The sequence below is a fragment of the Equus przewalskii genome, chromosome 9, assembly GCF_037783145.1.
Source record: "Equus przewalskii isolate Varuska chromosome 9, EquPr2, whole genome shotgun sequence".
In the NCBI taxonomy this organism is placed as follows: domain Eukaryota; kingdom Metazoa; phylum Chordata; class Mammalia; order Perissodactyla; family Equidae; genus Equus; species Equus przewalskii.
In genome coordinates this window covers 12774040-12799575 of record NC_091839.1, presented here as the reverse complement: position 1 = coordinate 12799575, position 25536 = coordinate 12774040, and the positions used below count along the sequence as shown (strand labels likewise).

The 25536-nt window shown below is 44.0% G+C and overlaps 2 protein-coding genes and 1 long non-coding RNA gene across 3 annotated transcripts in view; 1 reads left to right on the top strand and 2 right to left on the bottom strand.

The window, feature by feature from the left end:
- The window catches only part of LOC103542475 (cell adhesion molecule CEACAM1-like), a 432471-nt gene that overhangs the window by 109346 nt on the left and 297589 nt on the right, over positions 1–25536 (top strand). The gene's annotated exons all lie outside the window — the stretch shown is intronic.
- Positions 1–25536, bottom strand: part of LOC103565173 (uncharacterized) — a 160869-nt gene that overhangs the window by 85699 nt on the left and 49634 nt on the right. The gene's annotated exons all lie outside the window — the stretch shown is intronic.
- LOC103565171 (cell adhesion molecule CEACAM1-like) lies at positions 8508–23935 on the bottom strand. The gene is made up of 6 exons (XM_070557994.1): positions 23730–23935; positions 22495–22854; positions 18996–19274; positions 12378–12544; positions 10904–10935; positions 8508–10415 (listed from the first exon to the last, which is right to left on the bottom strand). The coding sequence occupies exons 1-4, from the start codon at positions 23791–23793 to the stop codon at positions 12396–12398; spliced, it is 852 nt and encodes a 283-aa protein (XP_070414095.1). The 5' UTR covers positions 23794–23935; the 3' UTR covers positions 8508–10415; positions 10904–10935; positions 12378–12395.

The window sequence follows — 25536 nt, the reverse complement described above, 5'->3', positions numbered from 1 at the left end:
CTTGGGGAGATGAGGATCATGTCACACCCCCACATCACTGCTCAGGGCACAGGGCACTTTGTACAGAGAGCTGTGATTCAAGAGAGATCTGCACCTGATCCTGCTACTTCATCTTTAGAATCTAGCCATCTGTGGTCTTGTATATTCTCAGTTCTCAGGCTCTGGATCTTCATATTCTTTTCCTCTCTGAATCTCTGCTCTGGTGGAAAATGAGGATGTTTACTAGTAGGGGGAAAAAGAAACCCTGAAGTTTTTAAAGCAAAAATTAACATACAGGCCAGCCTGGTGGTGCAGTGGTTAAGTTCATGTGCTCCACTTTGGCAGCCCAGGTTTTGCTGGCTCAAAGCCTGGGTGCAAACCTACACACTGCTTATCAAGTCATACTGTGGCAGGCATCCCACATATAAAGCAGAGGAAGATAGGCATAGATGTTAGCTCAGGGCATGTCTTCCTCAGCAAAAGGAGGAGGATTGGTGGCGGATGTTAGCTCAAGGTTAATCTTCCTCAAAAAAAATCAAATTAGCATAAAGCTGGGCTATGAAGACCTATGCCTCTCAGATAGCCACATAGGGAATCAGCCCCACCTTCCAAAGCCTGAAACAATTGGGTACTCCCATGCCTGGGGCCAGCCCCACTCAGCTGTAATCCTGAGAGAGCTGACAACAGCCTTGCAGGCTGGAGGCCCACAGCAGTTATAAGCCCCTGAGCCAAGTAACCAACCATGCTAGGGCCTACTCACTTAGAAAAACTGCAGCAGGAATGTGCTATTAGACCTTGCAGCCAGCTGTGCTGGGGCTCCCCAAACCTGATAAACTTACTGAAGGGTCCATAGCTGCCACATGCAACTGAGCACTACAACCACCTGGTCAGAGGGACAGCCTAGACTCCCTGGGCACCTGCAGCAGGAGCAACCCTGCCACAACAGAAGGACACATGTAGTCCACACAGGGGTCACTCCTGGAACATTCGGAACTAGTGATGAGAGGGAAGCACACTGCTGGACCTCAAAAGGTGTCTCCTACATAAGACTACTTCTTCAAGATCAGGAGATGTGGCTGACCCACATAATACATAGATATAAGCACAGAGAAAGAGGCAAAATGAAGAGGCAAAGGAATATGTTCCAAGCAAGGGAACAAGACAAAGCCCCAGAAAAAGAACTAAATGAAACAGAAATAAACAATCTATGACAGAGAATTCAAGCAAAAAGTCATAAGGATGCTCACTGATCTTGGGAGAAGGATGGATGAACACAGTGAGAATGTCAACAAAGAAGTGGAAAATATAAAAAAGAACCAATAAGAAATGAAGAATGCAATACTGGAAGTGAAAAATTCGCTAGAGGGACTCAATAGCAGAGTAGATGATACAGAAGAACGGATCAGTGAGCTGGACGAAAGACTAGAGGAAATCACCCAAGCTGAACAGATAAAAGAAAAATGAATTAAAAAGAATAAGAACAGTCTAATGGAACTCTGGGACAACATCAAGCACACTAACATTTGTATTATAGGTGTCCCAGAAGGAGACAAGAGAGACAAAGGGGCAGAGAATCTGTTTGAAGAAATAATAGCTGAAAACGTTCCTAACCTAAGGAAGGAAACAGACCTCCAAATACAGGAAGCACAGAGAACACCAAACAAGATAAACTCAAAGAGACCCACACCAAGACACATTATAATTAAAATGTCCAAAATTAAAGATAAAGAGAGAATCCTAAAAGTTGCAAGAGAAAGGCAACAAGTGACATACAAAGGAAACCCTATAAGGCTATCAGCTGACTTCTCAGCAGAAACCTTACAAGATAGAAGGGAATGGCATGATATATTTAAAGTGCTGAAAAGAAAAGTCCTACAGCCAAGAATACTCTACCCAGCAAGGTTATCATTCAGAATGGAAGGAGAGATAAAGAGTTTCCCAGATAAGCAAAAATTGGAGGAGTTTATCACCAAGAAACCAGTTTTACAAGAAATGCTAAAGGGACTTATTTAAGTGAGAAAGAGAAGACCACAAATAGGAATAAGAAAATTATTTAAAAAAAAGGCAATAAAATCACTGGTAAAGGCAAAAATACAGTAAAGGTAGCAGATCAGCCACTTACGAAGCTAATATGAAAGTCAAAAGTACTAAAATTACTTATTTCAATGATAAGAGGGTAATGAATACACACACACAAAATAAGAAGTTAGATATGATATCAAAAACATAAAATGCGAGAGGAGGGGATTAAAAGAGTAGAGCTTTTAGAAAGAGGTCAAACTAACGAAAGCATCAACTCAATATAGATTGCTATATACCTAGAAGTCTTTGGGTGGTGAACATGATGTAATCTACACAGAAATCGAAATATATAACGATGTACACCTGAAATTTATATAATGTTATAAATCACTGTTACTGCAATAAAAAAAGAATCAAAAAAAAAAAAAAAGATGAAGAAAATGACCATTGTAGAAGTCAGGATGGCCAAAAGGAGGAAGCACCATGGGGAGGGAGCCCCAGTGGTCTTCTAGGGTGGAGTTCTGTTTCTTGACCTGGGTGCTGGTCCAATAAAGGTTTGCTTTATAATTGTTCATTAAAAAAAAAAAAAGCTGGGCTCCCTGCTCATCATGTCTCCCTCTCCTCCCCAGCAGTTTCTGAACCCCCCCAAACCCCAGCAAGATGCTAGCTGATTGTATAAATGTGTTACGGGATTTCCTCAAAGGTGCAGCTATGTTTGATGGCTTTATGTTCTGGCTACCATCTTATCTGCTTTTCTCTTTTCCAGAGGATTCTGCTTCTCGCAAATATCAGGCCAATGGTCTAGAAATTCAGCCTCCCTTCGTTCTTTGTTAATCTCAGAATAAGTGATGCTGAGGCTGTTTAGATAATATAGCTGTGGGGGGAGAGAGAATGGAGGCACTGGAACACCTGCCAGAGACGGGGCCAGAGAGCACCGTTAGTGAATGCACATCTCTGGAGCAGAATGAGAGAGGAGGTGGAAACAAGGAAGGAAGCTAACAGAAGCCATAGAATTGTAGGAATTTAGGGTATAGTCCATAAGGGAATCATGAGGGCGCTAGACAGAGGCTTTTGATGGTCCCTCCCCTGCTGCCTGAAAGAAGAGTTGCCTGATCAGTGCCTATTATGAGCATGGCCTTAGGCTAGGTTCTGGGGATACAGAGATAAGTAAGACACAGTCCCTACTTTACAAGTGTGCAGTCTGACAAAGAGAAGATAAGTGACTAATAGGAATTAGATGAGGTTTGCAAAATGTGTGGTATTGTGGGCTGGGATACTGCTGCCACTACTAACAGCTAACATTTATTGCTTACCCACTGTCTTTCTAAGTGTTTTACACCTGGATTAACTCTTTGACTCCTGTCAACACCCCGTGAATACGTATTGTTATAATCTGTGTTTTATAGGTAAAGAACCTGAGGCCCAAAGACATTGCAAATAGCTTGCCTGAAGTCTCACAGTGGGGATTCAGCAGCAGGAACTCCAGCACAGGTGGTCTGGCTCTGGAACACATGCTCTTAGGTAACATGGCCTCTTGTAAGTCATCCAGAGAGTATGCGGAAACTCTGTGGCTGCCCATCTGCATGACTTTGTACCACTGGGCTGCCCTTGTGCCTGAGATACTCTTCCTTAAAGATGCTGGTCAAGGGGGGATGCTCCTGTGACGTCTTCCGTGACTCTTTCTGCCTACCCTGGGGCAGTCACTGTCCTTGGAGCTTGACCAGCACTTTCTGTTTATTTTAACTATGTAGTATTCTATTTGTTGGAATATCTGACTCCTTGTGTTAGAAGCTTCTGGAGAGCAAGGACTTTTCCTGGGAAATTTCAAACACGTGCAAAAGTTCAGCTAATGATATAATCAATCTACATGTACTCATCCCATAGCTTCAACAATTATTTCATGGCCAATCTTATTTCATCTATACTTTCCTCTCCAAACCTGAGTATTTTGAAGCAAATCCCAGACATCAAATCATTTTATCTGTAAATATTTCAGTTGTATTACTAAAATATCAGGGCTCTTTAGAAAACATAACTGCAATACCACTATCACACTAAAATTTAATACTTCCTCAATCTATAAAATATTCAATGTTCAAATTTCTGCAATTATTTCATAATTTTTTACCTTCCCTTCCCATCTTTCTTTATTCCTTTCTTTTACAGTAGAGTTGTTTAAATAAAGATTCAAATAAGGACTTTATTTTTCAATCTGCATGTTCTCCTCAGCACGTGGCTTAGTGCTTGACATACAGTAAATCCTTAGTAAATGTGTGTTGAATGAATGAATCTTCAGGAATCCGTAAAATGTCCTGGTTGGATTGTGGAGCCTGTCATTTGTGGTTGGTTTCTTGGGATGGCTTTGGGTTTCTGACAACTTTAGTTAGGGATTAACGGGGATGCTGGCTACCATCAGTGCCTGTGATCATTACTAAAGGTTGGGGGGCAGTGAGTGTATCTGTGACTAAGACATTCACAGGCTAGAAGAATATGGGCCGTTGCTTTCTTGTCTCTGTTTTTTGTCCTTAGTCTCTTGTTATCTCAGTTTGAGTTTGGACTGGCCATGTTTGGCTTTTTTGCTATTTCTTTAGAACAGAACCCTGAAGGAATGACTTGAGGGCATGAACAGCTTCATATGGTGCTGTGGTAGGCAGAGTTCTGAGATAGTACCCCAAAATTTACCACTCATTCCAGACTCTGAATATGATGGGATATCATGCTTGTGATTGTGATACGTTATGTGGTAAAAGGGATTTTGTAGGGGCTGGCCCCGTGGCCGAGTGGTTAAGTTCGCACGCTCCGCTGCAGGCGGCCCAGTGTTTCGTTGGTTCGAATCCTGGGCGCGGACATGGCACTGCTCATCAGACCACGCTGAGGCAGCGTCCCACATGCCACAACTAGAAGGACCCACAATGAAGAATATACAACTATGTACGGGGGGCTTTGGGGAGAAAAAGGAAAAAATAAAATCTTTAAAAAAAAAAAAAAGGGATTTTGTATATGTAACTAGGGTTACTAAGCAGTTGACTTTGAGTTTAAGAAAAAGAGAGATTATCTGAGTGCAATTAGTCTAATCATACAGGCCATTTAAAATCAGACAGCATGGGGCTGGCCTGGTGGGGCAGCAGGTAAGTTCGCATGTTCCGCTTCGGCAGCCTGGGGTTCGCCGGTTTGGATCCTGGGTGCGGACATGGTAATGCTTGGCAAGCCATGCTGTGGTGGGCGTCCCACATACAAAGTATAGGAAGATGGACATGGATGTTAGCTCAGGGCCATTCTTCCTCAGCAAAAAGAGGAGGACTTGGCAGCAGATGTTAGCTCAGGGCTAATCTTCCTCAAAAAAAAAAAAAAAAAATCAGACAGTATTTTCCAACTCGTTTCAGAAAGGAAATCTGAGAGATTAGAAGTGTAAGAGAGAATTCAATTTAAGGGATGTTCTCCATTGCTGAGATGGTGTGGGCCTTGTGGCTAGGACCTAAGAGCAACCACTAGTAGCTGAGAGTCGTCCCTAGAAGGACGATGGGGACCTCAGTCTTATAACTTCAAGGAACTGAATTCTCTGAGCTAGTAAATGGATGTTTTGTACCTGATAGATTGAATTAGCTGCTCCTTTGTTTATTTTACTTTAAAAACTTGAAATAAAATTAAAATACATTGAACTGCATACAGGTCTTAAGTTTACAATTTGGTTTTTGGTAAATGTGTATGCCCATGTAATCACCACCTGCACTGAGATGTAGAACATTTCCATCAGTCCAAAAAGCTCCCTTGTGCACCTTTGTAGTTAATGCCACCCCCTATGGTGAGTTCTAACACCATTAATTACTATTGCCTATTCTTGAACTTCATTTAAATGGCATCATATCATATGTGCTCCTTTGTGTCTGGCTTCTTTTGCACAGCGTAGTGTTTTGGAGATTAATTATGTTATTTTAGCAGAAGGTTGTGCCTTTTTATTGCTAATTAGTATTCCATTTTATGGATATAACACTATCTATTTATCCATTCACATGTTGAGGGATATTTGGGTTGTTTCCCATTTTTTAATACTGTGAGTAATGTTACTGTGAACATTCGTGTATAACTCTTTGTGTGGATATCTGTTTTCATTTCTCTTGGATAAATACCTAGGAGTGGGATTGCTGCACTGTATAAGTGTATTTAACTTTATATTAAAGTGACAAAGTCTTTTCCAGAGAGGTTGTGCCATTTTATATTTCCATCAGCAATATGTAAGAATACCAGTTGTTTCCCATCCTCACAATACTTGGTATTTTAAAGTTAAGCTATTTGCCAATAATTCCTTTTTGAGTACTTCTCTGTGCCTTGCAGAATACATTATTCATCTCATGCCCACCTCATAGAATGTTCCCCAACTCCCAAGTTTTTCAATCCTACCTGTTTCAGGTCAGTGTTTCCTAACATGAAATATATGTGAGAATCACCTGGGAGATTTTCAAAATTTACAAGCCCAAGTCTCATTCCAGACATACTGTATCACCTTCTTCAGGCATGGTTTGTAGGTTTATTAAGTATGTTGAAAAAGTTCTCTAGGTAATTCTGATTCACACTCCTAGCTAAAAACCACTGCTTGTAGGCTCAAGTCACACATATTATAGCAGAGGTTCTCCATCTTGGCCACATGTTAAAAGTATCTGGGATGCTTTAAAAAATTACTGTTGCCTGGGTTCCACCCCACACCAGTTAAATCAGGATTTGTGGATGGGGACTGAGTATGAGTTGTTTTTAAAATTTTACCAGTCCTTCTAATGTGTAGCCATATTTCCCATTGGGTTTCTCTGTCTTCTCTTGTGGCATTTATCTCTTTCTATCTTTGTATTATAATAATTTTTCATGCCTTACCTCCTGTCTTAGGCTTTATGTTCCCTGGGATAGGAACCCTGCCTTTCTCATTTCTGTATCTTTTATGGAGTCTAACACTGACACTCGAGGCACAGTAGGTCCTTAACAGGATTTCGTGAACACAGGAACTGATCATCAGGAAAAGATTCTCAATCACAGGTAGGTTGTGTTCTGTGTCTCAGGTTCACATGTTAATGCTACAGGGTCCTTGTCCTCCTGGGGGTTGGAGTTGTTGCTTGTGATGACTTGTGTGGGTAACTCCTCTGTGAGAGAACGGGGAGAACATTGCCCTGTTTGGTGTTTGTTTTCAGGGATATCACAGGGACTAAGAATTACATGTGTATATGAGGTGGAGGGGCAGGGATGAGTAAGGAGATAGAGCTAATTAGAATGGAGGAATTATACTAGAGAGTAGTGGTAAAGAAAGTAAGAAATGTTAGTAAAGAGGAAAAGTTTTGAACTTATCTGGTTGGCCAGGGTAGGCAACTATAGATTTTTAAGTAGGAGAGTGAACCAGTTTTTAGGAAGGTAATGAGGCAGCAGTATGCAAGGAAGACATCAGTAGAGAAACAGAGACAAGAAGTCAAGTTGTACTTCTAGCAGCAGAGTTGTTGAGGGCCTGGGTTATTAAGGTTTATGGGAATGGAGAGAACAACACAAGTGAGAGATTTTGAAAAAGAATCAACAAGATTTGATGATGTATTGAATCTGGGAAACAAAAGAGCAAGGGCTGAGGGCGTTTGGATGTGAGTGTCATGAGTTCTGGGAAGTAGTAGGGGCTAAAGATAGAGATGCAGGAGGCACCTGCAGAGAGGTCATTGAACTGTGGAAACAGAGTGATGGAGGGAGACAAGCAGGGTCCTAGAACTAAATCTGGTGTGGGGGTGCGGTGCATCAGCTGTGGATGGGAGGAGGAGGGCATCCAAGAAGGAAAAAGTTGTCTATGGTCCTAGATCTTGTAAAAGAGAACAAGTGAGGACCGTGAAAATATCTTTGAATTTCACCAAGAGATGGATACTGATTTTATGCTGCTTCTAGCAGTCTTGGGTCTGGAGGCACTCCAGCAGAGGCCCAGGAGAAATGAGGTGATGAGGAAGGGGAAAGACAGCACATATGTTTCAATTTCTTGGAAGTAAAGGAAATGAGATAATAGGTTAATGCTTAGTGGAATTAATAAATGAAGTTTATTCATGTCAGAAGAGATCTGACCCTCTGAAGGAACTGGGAACAAGGAAGATAGATGGTGCTAGAGTGGTTTTTATATGACTGAACCTGTGGAGACTCTCATGCATGAAAGCTGTAATACTGCATTTGATTCACTGGAGCCACCTGTGTGGGAAGGTTATTTGTCCCTGAGGAAGAGGCTGGTTGAAATCTTCCTCATGAAATTATCTTTCTGGGAGAAAAATAGGCATTTTCTTTCAGGCAGGTTGGAGCTGTGGCCTGTTCGTTCTAGATAGACCTACTTTGTTAGCAGGTGTGCAAGTAATTTAGGTAATTTATTTAGGTAATTCTCTGATCACTAGATCAAATATCTGTAGACTTAGAAATAGGCTTACTCTGATGCCCAGTTAAGTCATTTCTTTTGCTTCTGACTGTAAAAAAGTCATTGTCTAAAGCAGTATCAACTGTGAGGCAGCGTGTTGATGTCTGATAAATAATTTTTATTATAAATATAGAGCACATTTACAAATAATTCCAAAGTGGCCTTAGCTAAACAAAATTAAATAACACAGAATAACGTGGATGAGGGGAAGTCTATACAGTGTGTGTCAGGGATATAAAACCCTGAAAGAGGTACCTGAGCACAGAGAACTCCTAACTTTGAGGGGTCTCTTAGACACAGCATGACATCAAGTAATTAGTATTGAATAAAACCTTCCTCTCAACAGCCCCAAAGAGATTCCATCTGTGTAGAAGGAGGCTGGGTGGGAAGTGCACTTGCCCCTCCTTCTCTTGCCTTCCTTTTATCCTAAGACACATTGGGACTCATAGACCTCATGAGATGAAAGAAATTTCAGAGGCTGTTCAAGATGCCTAAGATCCTGTTATAATATTCCCCTTCTGTCCTAAGGGCATCAGCACCAGTTCAGCTTTCTAGGTTATAAACAATACCAGTGGCGTGAGTGATAATGTCCCCTTCAAGGTGCTCCCACTTCTCAAGGACCAAATGCACCTTGGCAGGGGTCGAGGTTTCCTGAGAAAAGGAGTGGGGCAGACAGACAGGACATGCACAGGCAGACACATGGGGTACAATGGAGGCTGGTGGTTGGCCTGAGATGCCTGGAAACTGAGTTAGATCCATTTCTAGCCATTAATGAAGAAAACAGCTTCTTCTTTTCTGTTTGGAGCCCCTAACATAAAAGCCTTGAGGAGCTCCTGGTCAAGGGGACTTGAGGGGTTTTGGTGGCTTCTTTAACCTAAGGCAGTCAGGTTGGCTTACACAGCTAAGCTAAGTAAAAATACCCCCCTCACATAAATAAGCAGTTACAAAAATTAAAATGGCAGATTGTCTCAGAGAACAGGGAAAAACCCACTACCTCAAATTGTGCATTCTTTAACAATCACTTAAATAATATTTGAAGGGTAGCTCTGTGATTTCTTTCCCAAATTCTCAGCAGATTGTCTCTGGTAACACTTGCCTCCTCCCTAAAGTTGTAACCCCTCCTTCTGTGGGCATTTACTTGAATAAAGCTCTTAAAGTGATTAAAACGTGTGTCCCTTTTTTTTTGCATTTTCCATTAAGACTTGCCTATGGACCTTGGCAAATAGTTTTCCTAGTTGCTTCTAGTGAGTTCTCTGAAGACAGGCTTGCCAAAGGGTCAGGTGGTATTCCAGCCAATCAGCAAGGTGCTTAGGCCCTGGCCCTACACGTAGACACCCTTGCAGTGGACAAAGGTGTAGAATTTCCCAGTTCAGAACTGGTTATATATTTGCTTTCCTGTGTCTGGTGGGTTCAACCTGGGCTTTAGAGGGATAGAAGAAGCTTTTCCTTTTCCTTTTCCTCTGTTCTTTTCAGGCACGTGCATTTCAGCAGACAAGGACATATCTCTCAAGGTTATGGCAAATTCAAGTTAGACTCGGATAAGACAGGACTAAGGTAGGAAGGTGAGTGTGCTCTGAATGGGCAGGTTTAAAACAAGTCTAGGTCAGGAGAGGGGGAGGGGTGGGAGGTTCTGGCAACTCTTTCCTAAGGTCTGCTTTGCCAAATTTCAAAGACTAGGAAGGTTGGGTTTCCTACAGACTCCTGGCTATACCTTTTCATGTATTGTCACTGAAGGGAGGGGCTGTGACTGGGCAGCCTGGAGGTGACTCATTTGGAAGTTGAGGGGGGGAAGAGGCTTCTTTCTCTTTTCCTTGAGGGTAAAGGGATCCTTCCAGTGATGAGGATGAGAAGCTTGGAGTAAGCCAGCAGTGCAGCGAACAGGGCAGGTTGCAGTACTTCTGTTTTGCTTCTGAATAAACTGTTTCTGTGGCTGGTGGGGGTGGGGAGGCTGAAGTTGGTTTCTTTGATCCCCGGACATTGAAGTTCAGGGAAGAACTACATCCATCTGAAAGGCATGAGCATCGATCAGTTAAATCAGCGTCATAGGTCAGGCCCTCACCTGGTCTAGTGTGAATCCAGTACCATGTGCTATCACCACTTTGAAATTTTTAGCTTTGGAAAGGGCTTTTATCACCCATGATTTCTGCTTGCTAACATCCTCTGAATGATCATTGGAAGAGAGAGATTGTGGTATTCGCATGCCCATTTACAGATGACAAAGCTGAGGATCAGAAAGGTTAAGCTACTTGTCCAAGATCACAGAGCTACTAAGAGTCTCAGCCAGGATTCAAACACAGCATGGGGATAATTCCAAAGTCCACTTGCTTGCAATGAGGTAGACTCATGGGAGTCATTACCGACACTTCTTTCTTTGCTGCTCTATCGAGGAACTTTGACCCAAACCTGGTCTCACGTTGGTGTCTTCAAGAATAACCCATTCTATACAGAGATATTTCCATGAGAAAGTGAACCAGTGAAATTGTCTGTGCTTACCTTGTTAGAGGAGTTGTCGGAGTGGCCCTGACCTGGGGAAGCAAAAGAAGAGTTATCAACCCATGGAAATGCAAAGCTGACTTATGGCCTTAGAACGATAGTGTTCCTAAGCTGTTGTGATTTCTAGTTGAAGGAGGTGGCAGGTGGTGGAAAGGTAAAGTGGGGAGGTGGCCCATGATCACTTAAGGAGTTGACTTCCCCCAGAGGGTGTGGTCTAAATCCAGGGCATTAGTACCAGAGGAGGGGCAGGAGTAGAGCTAGAGCAGGGCTCAGTCCACTTCTGAAGATTTCCAGGCCACAATGCCTTGATTTTTTCCTTGATGTGTTTCTCAGAAACAGTCTTCAGTGTCAAGGAGGGTCATTGAGGCCCACAGCACCCAGAGCACCACAAGACAGGGAAAGTCTCACCAAAGGACAATGCCTCCATCTGTGAAGAGGCAGGAGGCAGAAGGAGGAAGGATGAGAAAATGACTCCTGGGAACATGTGCATCCTACTCAGGCCTGCTTGGCCTAGGCAGAGTGAGTATCTCTCCTGGAGCTATGTGTCAGGGGAATATGTTATGGCTAGGAAGGGTGTGAGGACCTATGCCAACTTAAGGTTGTGAAGTGGAGATCCCCTCAAAAGTCGGAATGTAAGGAGTGGTTTAGGGATCCAGGATTCCCTGCTGGGGCAGGGCATGTGGTGAAACATACCAGCTCTCACTGGGTGAATGGCTTTACTTATTGTGCTTGGAGGCTGAGGGTTTGTCCTCTGTGAGATCACGCTGGTAACTTGCCCTGAATAAATATTAGACACCATGACTGCTTTTTCCAGGCATAGGATCTTTCTTCTTTGAATGAGGAAGGACACTGTCAGCAGATAATTCCTGGGGACTCCTCAATGTTCATTTATACCATGGTGGGTACTGCCTTTCCACTCAGGGCCTCCTTCCTCAGTCTACCCATGATTCCACCTAGTGTTTACTCCTTTCCTGTTTGCTGGATGTGCACATTTAGGTCCATTCTTCATCAACTGCTTCTGAGCCTATTTCTACCCTGACACCTTTCTCCTTTCATAAGTAGATGCTGTTTTTTTTCTCACTTTATTTATTGCATAAGAGGCCTTTGGTTGTTTCTGCTTTTTCTTAGGTTCTCTTCCTGTTTTTAACTGTCTCTCCTGCTGCTATGGTCCCCAGAGCACATGACTCGCTTTCTCCTGCCCCTCCTTTAATTTCCTAATTTGTTTTCCTTCTTGGACCTTGGCTTCCCTGACTTGGAGCAGAGCAACATAATTGGATCTGCCCCCTCTAAACCAGATGGGGACTAGTATAGTCATGTCCAACAGACAGCGGGGTATAGGAAGCATGAAGACCAGGGAAGAAGAGAGCTGCAGGAATTAGTGCTGAGAAGCAGAAATTTAGGAAAGAGGAGGAGCAGATGCAGGCCCAGAGAGAAAGTTGAAGTCTCCTTCTCCCTCCCAATCATGGTGGCTCACCTTTGAGAAAGCAAAACACTAAAAAGGGCCATAATACTCTCGAGTCTTTCTCATACACAGGCAGTACACCAGGACCGCTATCAGAGCTACCACAGCTGGGACTCCAATCATGATGCCACCAATGGCCCCACCTGAGAGGCCAGCAGAATTTCTTTGTGTTGGATCATCTGTCATGGAAAGAAAAGAGAAGAATGGGTGAAGCTGACATTATTTTACAGTGGGCATGTGCTGGGAAACATCTCTCAACATGGAGTAGTCTCTGCTTGTTCCTTCAAGGAATACATTTTCTGTGGGAAGGTTGCTGTGAGGTGATTAGCCAGCTATGTCCCTGCAAATTTTTTCTCTCACTGTATTTCTAAGTTGGTGGTCAGACTTGCCTCAATTCCCTCCTGGCCCTTCTGCACTCAGATATTTTTGAAGGCTCTGGATATGTGAGAAAGGCTGATGGCTCTTTTTGTATATTACAACTTCCCACCTTTTCATGGTTGCATCTTTCTCTGTGTACCAGGTGTGGCAGCCATGAATTTGTCCCTCTCAGGTCTCTTGTGGTGGGGACTTAATTGACAGAAGGCCTGGGCTAGTACACTCTGAATTCATCATCTCTGTTCACCATCACCATTCAATGCACAGTGACCACCCTTCCCACAGGCTCCAGGCCAGGGTATGAAAGCAATCTCAGTTGTGTGAAAAATGATTTTCCCCTGATGGGTGACTTTAGCTCAAGGACTCCCTGTCAGACTTCTAGACACTCTCTTAGAACTGCACTGCAAGCTAAAGCTTCCTTCCTTCTCTTTCTCCTTCACAGAGATCATGCTTTGTGGTCTGAGGAATCTCCTAGGATCCTCCTACTACTGCTCTATTTTCCTTTACAGGCATTTTCACCAATAAAGGTCTTGTATGTCTCATCCTATCTTGGCTATAATTCAGGATGAAAACTTTACACTCAACTTTTTTTCTCTCCTACATTTAGTCAGTAATCATGTCCCAGTGGTTTTTTGTGTTATACCTCCACTCCCCTCAGTATATATTTCCTTTCGCATGTATTTCTTCTTTTTCGTTTCTGTTGCCGCCTACCATTCAGCTCAAGACTGATGAATAATGCTAACGTTAGCAATTATTATGAGGTTCTGTGCCAGGCTCTACGCTATATAATTTACATATATCTCATTTGATTCATGTAATAAAGCTATCACATAGACATTATTTCCATTTTACAGATGAAAAAACCAGAGTTACAGTGGTGTAAAAACTTATCCAAAGTCATATTTCTAGTAAAAGGTGGATCTAGAATCAGGTAGTCCTTGACTCTAGGACTTCCTGATGTCATAGGAAGTAATGATAATAGTAGTAATAATAGCAGCTAACACTTATGAAACATCCTCTGCATGTGGCATTTTGAGGAAGGTTTAACTGAATATTACATTAAATCTTTAAAACAATACCGTGAAACAGGTACAATAATCCCTCAGTATCCATGGGGGACTGATTCCTGGATTCCACCCTCTGCCCCACCGTGGATACCAAAATCTGTGGATGCTCAGATTCCTTTTATAAAATGGCGTAGTATTTGAGTATAACCTATGCACATCCTCCCAAATACTTTAAATCATCTCTAGATCACTTGTAATACCTCATATAATATAAATACTAGGTAAATAGTTCTTATACTGTATTATTTAGAGAATAATGACAAGAAATAAAAGTCTGCATATGTTCAGTATAGATGCAACTATAGTAAGCCTTTTGATCCTCAGTTGGTTGAATCTGTGGATACAGAACTGTGGATGTGGAGGGCCGACTGTACTCTTATTGCAATTTTCAGTTGAACACTAAGTCTCAGAGAAGTTAAGAATCTTGTGCAAGAAATTTATAATTGTAAATGCTTACACTAAAAAAGAGGAAAGATCTCAAATTAACAACCTAACTTTACAACTTAAGGAACTAGAAAAGAAGAACAAACTAAGCCAAAAGCTAGCTGAAGGAAGGAAATAATAAAGATTAGAGTGGAGATAAATAAAGTAGAGAATGGAAAAACAATAGAGAAAATCAATAAAACCAAAAAAACTTTTTTGATTTTTCAAAAAAAATGAACAAAATTGACAAACCTATAACTAGATTAAGAAAATGAGAGACGATTCAAATTACTAACATCGGGAATGAAAGTGGAGTCATTACTACCAATTCTACAGAAAAATAAGAATTTCAAGAGTACTATGAATAATTGTATGCCAGCAAGTTGGACAACCTAGATAAATGGACAAATTCTATGAAACTCAAAACCTATAAAGATAGAATCATAAGGACATAAAAAATATGAATAGACCTATAATTTGTGAGGAGAGTGAATCAATAAAAGCATTTGACAAAATTCAACATTCTTTCATGAAAAAAACACTCAAACTAGGACTAGAAGGAAACTAAGCCAGCATAATACAAACGGTGTATAAGAAACCCACAGCTAATATCATACTCGATGGTGAAAGACTTTTAAGTTTTTGCTAAGATCAGGAACAAGTCATGAATGCCTGCTTTGGCCACTTCTATTCAAAATAGTATTGGAAGCACTGGCCAAGAAAAAGAAAGAAAAGACAACAAAATCGGAAAGGAGATGTAAAATTATCTCTGTTTGCAGATGGTATGAGCTTATATGTAGAAAATCCTAAAGATCCTACAAAAAATTTTAGAAGTAACAAACAAATTCAGCAAAGCTCCAGGATACTAATCAACATGTAAAAATCAGTTGTGTTTCTATACACGAACAATGAACAATTTGAAAAGGAAATTAAGAAAATCTTATTTACAATAGCATCAAAAGGAATAAACAATTAGGAGTCAACTTAACCAGGGAGGTGAAAGATTTAAAAACTGAAAAATTACAAAAACACTGCTGAAAGCAGTAAAAGAAGGCAAAAATAAATGGAAAGGCATTCCATGTTTGTGGATTGGAAGGTTTAATAATGTTAGGATGACAATACTACCCAAAGTGATCACACTCAGTGCAATCGCTATCAAAATCCCAATGACATTTTTTAGCAGGAAAAGAAAGATGCATCCTAAAATTCACGTGGAATTTCAAGAGACTCTGAATAGCCAAAACAATCTGGAAAAAGAAGAAGTTGGAGGACACACTTCTCCTGATTCCAGAAATTACTACAAAGCTACAGTAATCAAAAGTGTGGTACTAGCATAAAGACAGACATATAGACCAATGGAATAGAAAATCTAGAAATAAATCCTTCAAAATATGGTAAGATGATTTTTGACAAGGTTATGAAGACCATTCAATGGAGAAAGGACTATGTTTAAAACAAATGAATTGGGAAAACTTTATATCCAGGCAAAAGAATGAGGTTGAACTCTTATCTAACACCATATACAAAAAATTAACTCACAATGGATCAAAGACCTAAATGTGAGAGCTAAAACTACAAAACCTTTAGAATAAAACATAGAGTGAAAGCTTCATGACATTCAATTTGGCAGTGATTTCTTGGATAAGAAACTAAAAGCACAGGCAACAAAGAAAAAATAGATAAATTGGACTTCATCAAAATTAAAAACTTTTGTGCAGCAAAGAACATTTTCAAGAAAGTGAAAAGACAACCAACAGAATGGGAGAAATAATTTGCAAATCGTATATCTGACAAGAATTAACATGCAAAATATATAAAGAACTATTACAACTCAACAAAACAACAAAAAACAACCCAGTTTAAAAATGGGCAAAGGAACTGAATAGACGTTTCTCCAAAGAAGATATACAAATGGCCAATAAGCACTTGAAAAGATGCTCCATATCACTAATCATTAGGGAAATGCAAATCAAAACCACAGTGAGATTCCACCTTATACCCATTAGGATGGCTATTATTAAAAATCCCCCAAAAGAAAACATGACAGCAAGGATGTGAAAAATTGGAACTTCTGCACTGCTAGTGGGAATGCAATACGGTGTAGCCAGGGTGGAAAATGGTATGGCAGTTCATCCGAAAATTGAGCAAAGAATTGACATTTGATCCAGCAATTCCACTTCTGGTATATATGCAAAAGAATTGAAAGTAAGGATTTGAACAGATATTTGAACACCCATGGTCATAGCAGCATTATTAGCAACAATCAAAAGGTGGAAACAAAGCAGAAGTTCACAGATGGATGAAAGATTAACAAAATGTGACATGTACATGCAAGGGAATATTTTTCAGCCTTAAAAAGGAGTAAAATTCTGATATATGCTACAATATGTATGGGACACTGATGACATTATGCTAAGTGACAAAAGCCAGACGTGAAAGGACAAATACTGTATGATTCCACTTATAAAAAGTACCAAGAGTAGTCAAATTCATGGAGACAGAAAGTAGAATGATGGTTGCTAGGAATTGGGGTGGGGAAGTGGGGAGTTATTGTTTAAAGGGTACAGAGTTTTACTACAATAAGACGGAAAATTTCTACATGGATAGTGGTAATGCTGGCACAACAATATAAATGTATTTAATGCCACTGAGCTGTACACTTAAAGATGGTTAAAATGGTAAATCATGTGAACATTTTACCACAAAATATTTTACCATGAATAAATGGTAACAGAAACAAAAAGAATCAGGTGAAATGTCACACAGTACATGCCAGACCCATGATAAGAAACTTAGTATATTTGATTCAGAGACTGAGCTCTTAACTACTTTGCTGTTTTGTTTACTGCAATGGTCTCTTGATTGATATTCTGCCCCCTGTGACTTCTATCCATTTCGCACAACATTGGTGGAATCATCTTGCCAGGAAGATGCAGGATGGGGCAAGTGGTCACTTACATTTCACATTGTCTGAGGATGTTCCTTTTTCTGGAACTGACCAAGTTGGACACCTCACACTGGTAATCCCTGGCATCCTCCCTCCAGATGGGAGAGGGCTGCCCCTCCTCTCCGACCCCCAGATCACCCCAGGATGACCCTAGCTTGTTTCCCGTGGACGTCTCCAAAGTATCAGCACCAGGAACCTCTTCTCAGCCCACGTATCCAGCCTCCTCATCAGCAGGTGGAATTTTTCTCCTGTTGGTTTTTTTGTGACCCTTTGCTAGATAGTTCTGTGACTTTATGAGTGATCAGGCTTGCTCTTTAGTATGCTAACTTTAAATAGAGAAGTGAAGGCATTTTTTTGTTAAATAATTTATTAGATAAGGAGCATGGCCCAGCCAGTCCTCATGACCTTAGGACCTGGAGAAGTTCCATTCTAAAGGATTTCACTGCCTGAATAGAACTTTTAGCTCCTGGCCTGTGGATTAAATATCAGAGAGAAGGAAATCTCTAGAAAGAAGTGGTCACAGTTTTAACAAAAAGGTGGTACTCTTAGCTCTCTGTATAAACTATAAACTTTTTGGCTCTGCTCCTTCCATCCCATGAAAGGACTTCATGGAAGAACCAACCTATTTTTCCAAGTGTGCACCATCATTCACTGTTCTCCTTTGGTATATGTAAGTGTTGGTGTCATATAGTGTCATACAGCTGTTGACCTCAGAGCGAGGACACAGCTCAGAGGAGTCTTCACTGAGGCTCTCTCTTTTCCCATTTGTCTGCATCCTGGCCTGAGAAAGGATCTGGTATCAATGGGTGGCACAATTTGGCCAGTTTGGTGAGAGACCCCCCATGTACCTCCTCTACATGGCCCTGTCCCACCACAGATGGCATCAGAGCAGAGCCAGTCATAAGGCGAGCCAAGAGCAGGAGGGCCTTTTTCTTTCTCCCTCTGTGAAGCCACCTCCACTATGTGGGGCTTTCTGGGGCTGAGAGAACCCTCTCCCCACATTCCAGGCTAGACACACATCTGCCCTGGGAAATCAGAGGATGGCAAAGAAGGGTCTGCAGAGATGAAGTGGGAGGGTTCAGGGAGAGATTTGGGGTTTTCTTGTGTCCACGGACACAGGATGGGAAATAACTCCCTAGAGGCTCTTTTCTGAAGTCCAGACAGAACTCCACCCCAGACCCCAGGGCTGATGGGCCAGGGAGTCACTTAACAGAGACTGTAATAGTCTTGACTGTGGTCTTATTGAGACTAGTGACAGAGTTATGGACGAGGCAGGTATAGGATCCACTGTCATTTGCAGTGATGTTGGGGATAAAGAGCTCCTGTGTGGATTGCTGGAGCATCTCATCAATAAGCCAAGAATACTGTGTGGGCAGGTTAGAGGTGTATGGTAAGAGAGACTGAAGTTTGCCCCTGGATGGTAATAAGAGTCTGAGGGCAAAATGGTTGGGGCATCTGTAGCAAAGATAATAAAGCCGCATGTGATGTAATCAGAGGGAGGGGCATGCTCCTGATCTGAACAAGTGCCATAGTATCTTCTGAGCCAGGTCACAACCTTGATTTAAAAACTCCCAACCATGACCCCTCTGTGTTCACTCATCCTGAGTCTGAGACATTAACCTGTTTCTTCTACCCATCCTAGTCTTGGCTCAAGGCTGGGCATGCCGAGATTTGCCTCATACGGGAATTCATGGCCAGCCTGGTGTCCAGGGTTGTGGGTCTGTTTATTTGAACCTGAGAGGGACGGATGTAGCTTGGCCTCTGGCAGTGTGGATTTGGGCAGACAGCCTGGGTCAGGTAGGGACATAAGTTACTCACAGAGAACATTGAGGTAGAATGGGTCACTGCGACGAGCACTCACTGGGTTCCGGGTTTCACACTCATAGGGTCCTGTGTCATTCATTGTGACACGGAGTAAAGTGAGAGTCCTGTTGTCCGAGGATAGCTCCAGCCAGGCGCTGTCCGGGAGGCTCTGATTGTTGATCGACCACAGGTAGGTGGTGTTCTGAGTCTCAGGTTCACATGTTAACACTACAGGGTCCTTGTGCTCCACGGGGTTGGAGTTGTTGCATGTGATGTTGGGTTTGGTTAACTCCGCTGCACAGATAACAGAGAGAATATTACCCTGTGTGGCACCTTTGATTCCTCCAAAGGCATCTTCAGTAAGAGTTGGCATCTCTCACCTCTCAGCCAACCTGTGACCTGGAGGTCAGCTCAGCACTCAGGCTGCAGGGCCATGAAGTGGGACAGGCCTGCCTGGGTGCTCCATGGTGACTGGCATGAGACAGTGACTCCATAAAGGGTAGAGCAGAGTGAAGACTAGAAATGATCCAGAAAAGAATGATGGGGACAGACAGGAGCTGGCTGGCTTTGGCAGCAGAGCCATCTGCTCTGCCCTTGGTCTTTAAAGTCTTTTCTCCAACAGCAGAGGGCAGTGAGGACCATGTTGATCTTTCCTGAAATACAAGTGGATATTTTCAAATGCAGAAGGGGTGACAGATAGAAAGTGAGTGGAGGGAATCTAGCCCTCATGGAACACTTGTAAACACAGTTATGGGACAGAAATCTGAGGAGAAGTAAAACTGTTTCTATATTGAAAATTAATATTAATTCCCCAAAGAACTAAGACCAGTTTCTGGAGGAATATCTCTAGAGAGCACTAAAGATCATAGAACAAGTTCTGGGGTCCACCCAGGGTCACATTTTGATCAAAGGAAGATGCTAAAGTGGATTTGAAATCAATCAGTGGCTCTCTGGATAGAGAGAGCCTGGCAAGTCTTGTTACGAGGACAGAATTGATTGGGGGCAGGTCTGACAAGTCAATGTTATATAAAGCAAGGAATGCTACCAAATTAGTTGAAATGATATGTGTTATGTTAGTAAATTTAGGAAAGAGGTCCCCGTCATCCATTTATGTGGACAGTCAGGCAAAATGGGAAGACGCTCCAATGCTTGCATGTGGCTTTCTTTCAACCTCAGGAAACATGATGATCAAATTCATCCAAATTGGGCAGCATCTAAGTGAAAGGACAGTGGCTGGTGGATCTCACCGTCTAAGAGCATCCCACCCTATGGTAAAGGTGTCATCATGAGGACCTATGTGTGTCAAATGGGGAGTAAACCAGTCAGATGGTGCAAGGTCTGGCCAGCCCCACCTTGGGAAGCTCTCAGGAACCACTGGAGGAACAGGATCCTTACCAGGATGAGGATGTGAGTCAGGAGTCAAAGGGGTGAAATGAGCTTATGAGTTTTTGGGAACTGCAGACCTGTCCTTCTGCCTTTGACTCCCTGGTTGAGTCATGTAAAGAGTAGATCGAGGGGTCACACGACCCTGTTATGTGGTGTGTTCCACTTGACATCATGGAAGGAAAGAGCCCTGGATGGGGGCTCAGTGGAAACTTGTTCTCCTGGTGATCTGAGGAGTTGGCTCATGATGGAGCTTCAAGGGGCTGCCTTCCCACTGATTTCTGTGTTCTTTACTATTGCCTCAGAGGGTGTGCCTGACCACAGGTATTAGCGGGAGAATCTGGGGAGGACTAAAGAGTGCAGGAAGTTGTGCAGAGCAGGAGCAGTCTCAGCTGGAATGAAGGGAGAGGAAGATGAGGGACATGGAAGGAGCAGAGAGAGAGCCGGAAATGTCTAAGGCTGTGAGCAATGGGGGTTACAAGTGACTTTAAAGACTCCAGGCACCCGAAGCCCACGGCTTCCCCAGGGGCAGGACTAGAACAGCCTTGAAAACCTTGTCATGGCTGAGAAGCCCCACAGTCATGTAACTCTCCTCTCAGAGTGGCCTTAGGGGCTGGTGGTCAGAGGGTTGGAACATGGATCTCAGCCCCTGGAGAGAGAGGGAACAAGTGTGGTCATAACCTCCTAGGCTTCTGCTTCCAGGTTCCAGTTTATGAAGAGAAAATGGATCGTTCATTCATTCCTTGACCATTCACTCCCTCCCTCCTTCATGAAAGAGCAATTGAGTTGTTGGGACCTGTGATAGTTGCAGGTGTAGAGTGGGCAGTGAGACAGCAAAGTCCTTTCCTTTATGCTCCAGTGGGAGGGACACCAACACATCAGGAAACAAATATGGGATTTCAAGTCCTGTGCAGGGAGGTTGGATTGGCCACCTGAGGGGGAGGCCTGGACATTCCTGGCACCGATTTTGATTGTTGATGCAGGTAATTTAGTCCTTGAGTAAAAACAGGTTAAATCTCCATTTCCTGTTACTCTCCAGACCAGAGACTCTACCTTGAGCTGTGGATCCCTAAAAAGAAAGGATCTGATCCAACAACTGATCTTAGAGTCCATAGATGCCTAATAAGGCCCCTGGGGTAGTGGAGAGGTTGAGGCTGTGGCTGCGCAAAGATCTTGCTGTGACTCTGATCTGCTGTTCATGGTCTGTGTGACCCTGATTCAGTGACTGTTTATCACTGTGCCTCAGTTTCCCCTGAATAAAATCAGGTAAATGGTCTCTGGATTGCCATGTTGTCTGTGAATTAACCTTAAAACATCCCCAAATACCTGACCTAAAGCTTACTATGTATGATCTGCCCAAATAAACGGTATTCAAGAGAGCTCCTTGGTCCTGATCCATGGTGGATGAGGAGCTGCCCAGAGCATGTTTGGTTCTCTGTTCTTTCCTGGGGGTGGTGACCATCTTGTGGAGGTCCCTGTACCTCCAGGGCAGTTGGCTAATGGCCTGGAGACCTTATCAATCTATGCTCTCCATGCTAAGTCTCAGGTGAAGGATCAGGCTCTGCCCTGATGAAGATGTGGCTCTTAGGGCGGAGCCTTGGCTGGTGTCCAGCTCAGGAGCCTCGACTTGGGCAGCCAGGAAATCATTGCTCCCAGTCATCCCTGCCCAGGAGGCCAAAGTCTAACCCTAGCACAGGCTCCCCGGGGTCACTGGAGTCAGGAGTCCTCGGACAGCGTTCTGAGCAGAGGCTTCATGGGCCTGAGCTTCTCTATGAGAATCCCAGGGGGCCCATCAGGCTAGGCCCAGACTGAGCTGTGCAGGGTCTTAGGGTCATGTTCACGGGGAGGTGCCCATGGGACTGGACTGAGACTGATCTCCCTCTGCTAAGTTACTCCCATCAGACTGGTCCTTCTCTCTGCAGGGAATTTCTGTAAGGGCTGGATTCTGGGAAGGGTATTCTGATCTTTTGAGGTTCATGTCCACTGTGTATATCCTGCCCTAAATGCTCAAACCCCAACATGAGATATAATGCAGAGGGGGATGTAGGCACAGTCCAGGCCTGCCAATACTGTGTATGTGAAGTAGAATTCACCCCACCCAACACCCAGAGGTCAGAGAGGAATCACTCACGGTATACGCGGAGCTGTACAGTTCCCACTGCATTGTTAAAATCTTGGTCTATGGCTTGTAGGGTGTAGTATCCTGTGTCACTCCGGGTGACGTTCTGGAACAGCAGAGATCCATTGTGGTATGTTGTCTCTCGACCACTATATAGAAGCCATGGGGTATTTTCTTGTGTTTCTATCACATATATTACAATTTGTTGATCGGGATCTATTCCTTCCCCTTTCAGCCAGACATAGCCTAAAAGATTCTCAGGCAGATTGTGGACAAGTAGAAGAACATCCGTTCCTTCAAGAGCATCTGTCGGCACCGATTCAATAGTGAGTTGGGCAGTGGTGGGTGGGTTCCAGAAGGTTAATAGTGAGACTGGGAGAGAAGAGAGAGAGATCAATTAATATTTGGACCTATGTATTGGGATGGAAAGATGTGTCCGTGGGTCTTGAGCAGGTCTCTTCACCTCTTAGACTTGGAGTGTGTGCCTGTTTGTGTCTCCCACTGGTCAAGGTCACCAGCATCACCACCGTTACTTCAGCCCCTCTGAACTTATTTCCTCTGTTCCCATTAGTCTTCCCCAGGTGTCTGCCTAGCTCCCTGCCTCCCTGCCCTCAGTGCCCTACTCACTCTCAGGGGCATCCTTGGGAGATGCCTTCCCTACCACCTACTGAAAGACCCCCTGTCTTCACTTTCTGACTTTTCCCTGCTCTGTTCCCTGCGTGACACTTGTTAGTCCCTGACATAACATTCTAGATCTCTTTGCTTCTCTCTCCTCATCCCCACAGAATGTGAGTTCCTGAGGGCAGGGACTTGTCTGATCTTGTTGTTCCCCCAGTGCCTGGAACAGACTGCAAACACCTGTGGATGTATGAATGAGTGTTCCCAGGGCCCTCCATTTTGTGGTGTTTATTTGTCAGTTTCTGAGGTTTATTAGTGAAGACAATGTTTAGTGCCCCTGGTTATGTTTTTTTAGGAAGTGTCACTCTGATATAGTTATCTTATTTTCAAAATGTAACCTGAAAAAATACAGCAAGTGAGGTTTTCTTGCCCCTCACCAATTCCAGTTCACTAAGATTTTTCTGTTGCTGAGCCCTCTCCAGTCATCCTACTCACCTCCCATGTTCCCTCCCCTCAGGTCCAAACAGATGTCCTCTGTCTCCTCTCAGAGCCTCGTCCTCCCCAGGAGACCCCAGCTGGTCTCTGTCCTCCCATCCTCCCACCCACACCAGGGAATCATCCCCTCTTACCTGCCAGCAGAAGCCCCTGCCGGGGGATGTGCCCTCTGTGGGCAGGGGCTGATGGGTGCTCCATGGTATCTGCTGCCTGCTCTGTCCCTCCCTCTGTGAGAAGAGCTTGGGCTCCAGAAACTCTCACAAACACTTCTGTCCAGATGCTTCAGCTCTGCTGTCGTTCCTCCCTCTGTGCTGAGCCTCCTCCAGGGGCAGGGATGCCTAACGGGTCATATGCACTGGGGGTGTTGTCTCTGCTCGGGTCCCTCCCTCTCCTCCTTTCATTCCAGCCTCCCTAGTCTCCTCCTTCTACATTTTGGTTTCCTGGCAACTGTGGAGGCCTCTCCTTGTTTAGTTGTGATTCATCCCATAAATACACACACACGCACACACACACACACCCTTGTTTGGACAAACAGAAACCTGGGGATTGGTCTCCTGGGCAGTCCCCACAACTCTGGCTCAGGGTGCATAGTCAGTCTCCACTGCAGCCCTTTCTCTCACGTTTGACTTATCCCTTCAGAGCAGGAGTTCTTGGGCTACATCAGGAACTCCTGTCACAAGGATGTCACCCTTGCTCTGTGTCAGAATCACCTGTGGAAATTTGTAAGGACTGTGAATGCCTAGGTGACAAAAGAAATGCTACTTTAGCAGCTGCCCAGGTTTATGGCTACCCAGGAAGGCTGAGACCCCATTTTGTGGGGGTGGGACAGCCTCTCCCATTCTTCTGTTCAGAGTCAGGAGATTCTGTTAAAATGCAGATTCTGACCCAGCAGGTGTGGAGTAGACCCGAGTCTGCATCTAACAAGCTCTCAGGTGATGCTGATCACACTGGCCTGTGGAGCACTTTCAATAGCAAGGCTGATGGGGACCCCTGTGTCCTCAGAGGACAGCCCACCTGGCCCCAGCACTGGCCTGGCTGTGTCCTGGGTTTGGTGTCTTTCAGCACCCCACAGAAGCTCAGAGGTTTCCAAACCCAGAGGATTATCTCTTTTGACAGAGAAACTGAACTGGGCACCAGGGTCTTCCCAGTGTCCTCAGATGCTCTGGGAAGGTTGGATTTACTCCCAACGGGATGGTCACAGAGATGACTAGGGGTGAGAAAGGGGCAAGCTGAGTGATGACTGGTGAGGTGACACCAGCCTGGCCTCTGATTCCAGGACAGACAACCAGTACCTGGTGTCTCAGGAGCTGCAATTCTCAGGTCTGAAGGGGGAGGTTTCCTGCATGTCCCGGGTGAGAGGATGGGGGTCATGGGAGATCAGCTGGCTGTGGGATCCATGGTCCTCCAGGAAGGCTTCAGGGAGATCACACACCTCTCCATGTCTGTTGGCTGAGTTGTTGCTCAGATTCTGTCCATGTGCTCCCTGACCATCCTGGGGGCCTCTGTCCCCTGCCTGGCTGACTTTCCTATGCTCACCTGCCTTCCTCATGGGTAGTGCCAGGCAGGGAGTGGGGACCTGCACAGGGACCCCTGACAGGGCAGGGTGCTCTGAGGACCCTGGAAGGAGTGGGCCAGACAGAGCAGGCATGTCTGAGGGGCCCAGAAATGTCTGTTAAAGGGAGGGATGGAAATCAGGCTCCTTCTCTACCTCTTCAGCCAAAGCCACATTCATGTGTTAATTTCCTGTGTGTTGTCTCTGTGTCCCAAGGTCGCCCCCTGGAGGGCATGAGGAGACCTGCGTCCAATGTCAGGGGCTGCACCAGGGATGCTGACCAGGCTTCAGATGGTGTGAGCGGACCCTGAGCCCTGGACAGAGGTGGGCTCTGACTTCTAGGCTGAGAGGCTGGTAACTTTGGGTCCTGTGCTTTGGGAATACCAGGC

Excerpts from the sequence above, each read along its gene's own strand:
- LOC103565171 (XM_070557994.1), bottom strand. The coding sequence starts at position 23,793 with ATGGAGCACCCATCAGCCCCTGCCCACAGAGGGCACATCCCCCGGCAG. Across the intron at positions 19,275-22,494 it reads TGTACAGCTCCGCGTATACC|CGGAGTTAACCAAACCCAAC; the intron begins GTGAGTGATTCC and ends TTATCTGTGCAG. Across the intron at positions 12,545-18,995 it reads ATTCTACCTCAATGTTCTCT|ATGATCCAACACAAAGAAAT; the intron begins GTGAGTAACTTA and ends TTTCCATGACAG.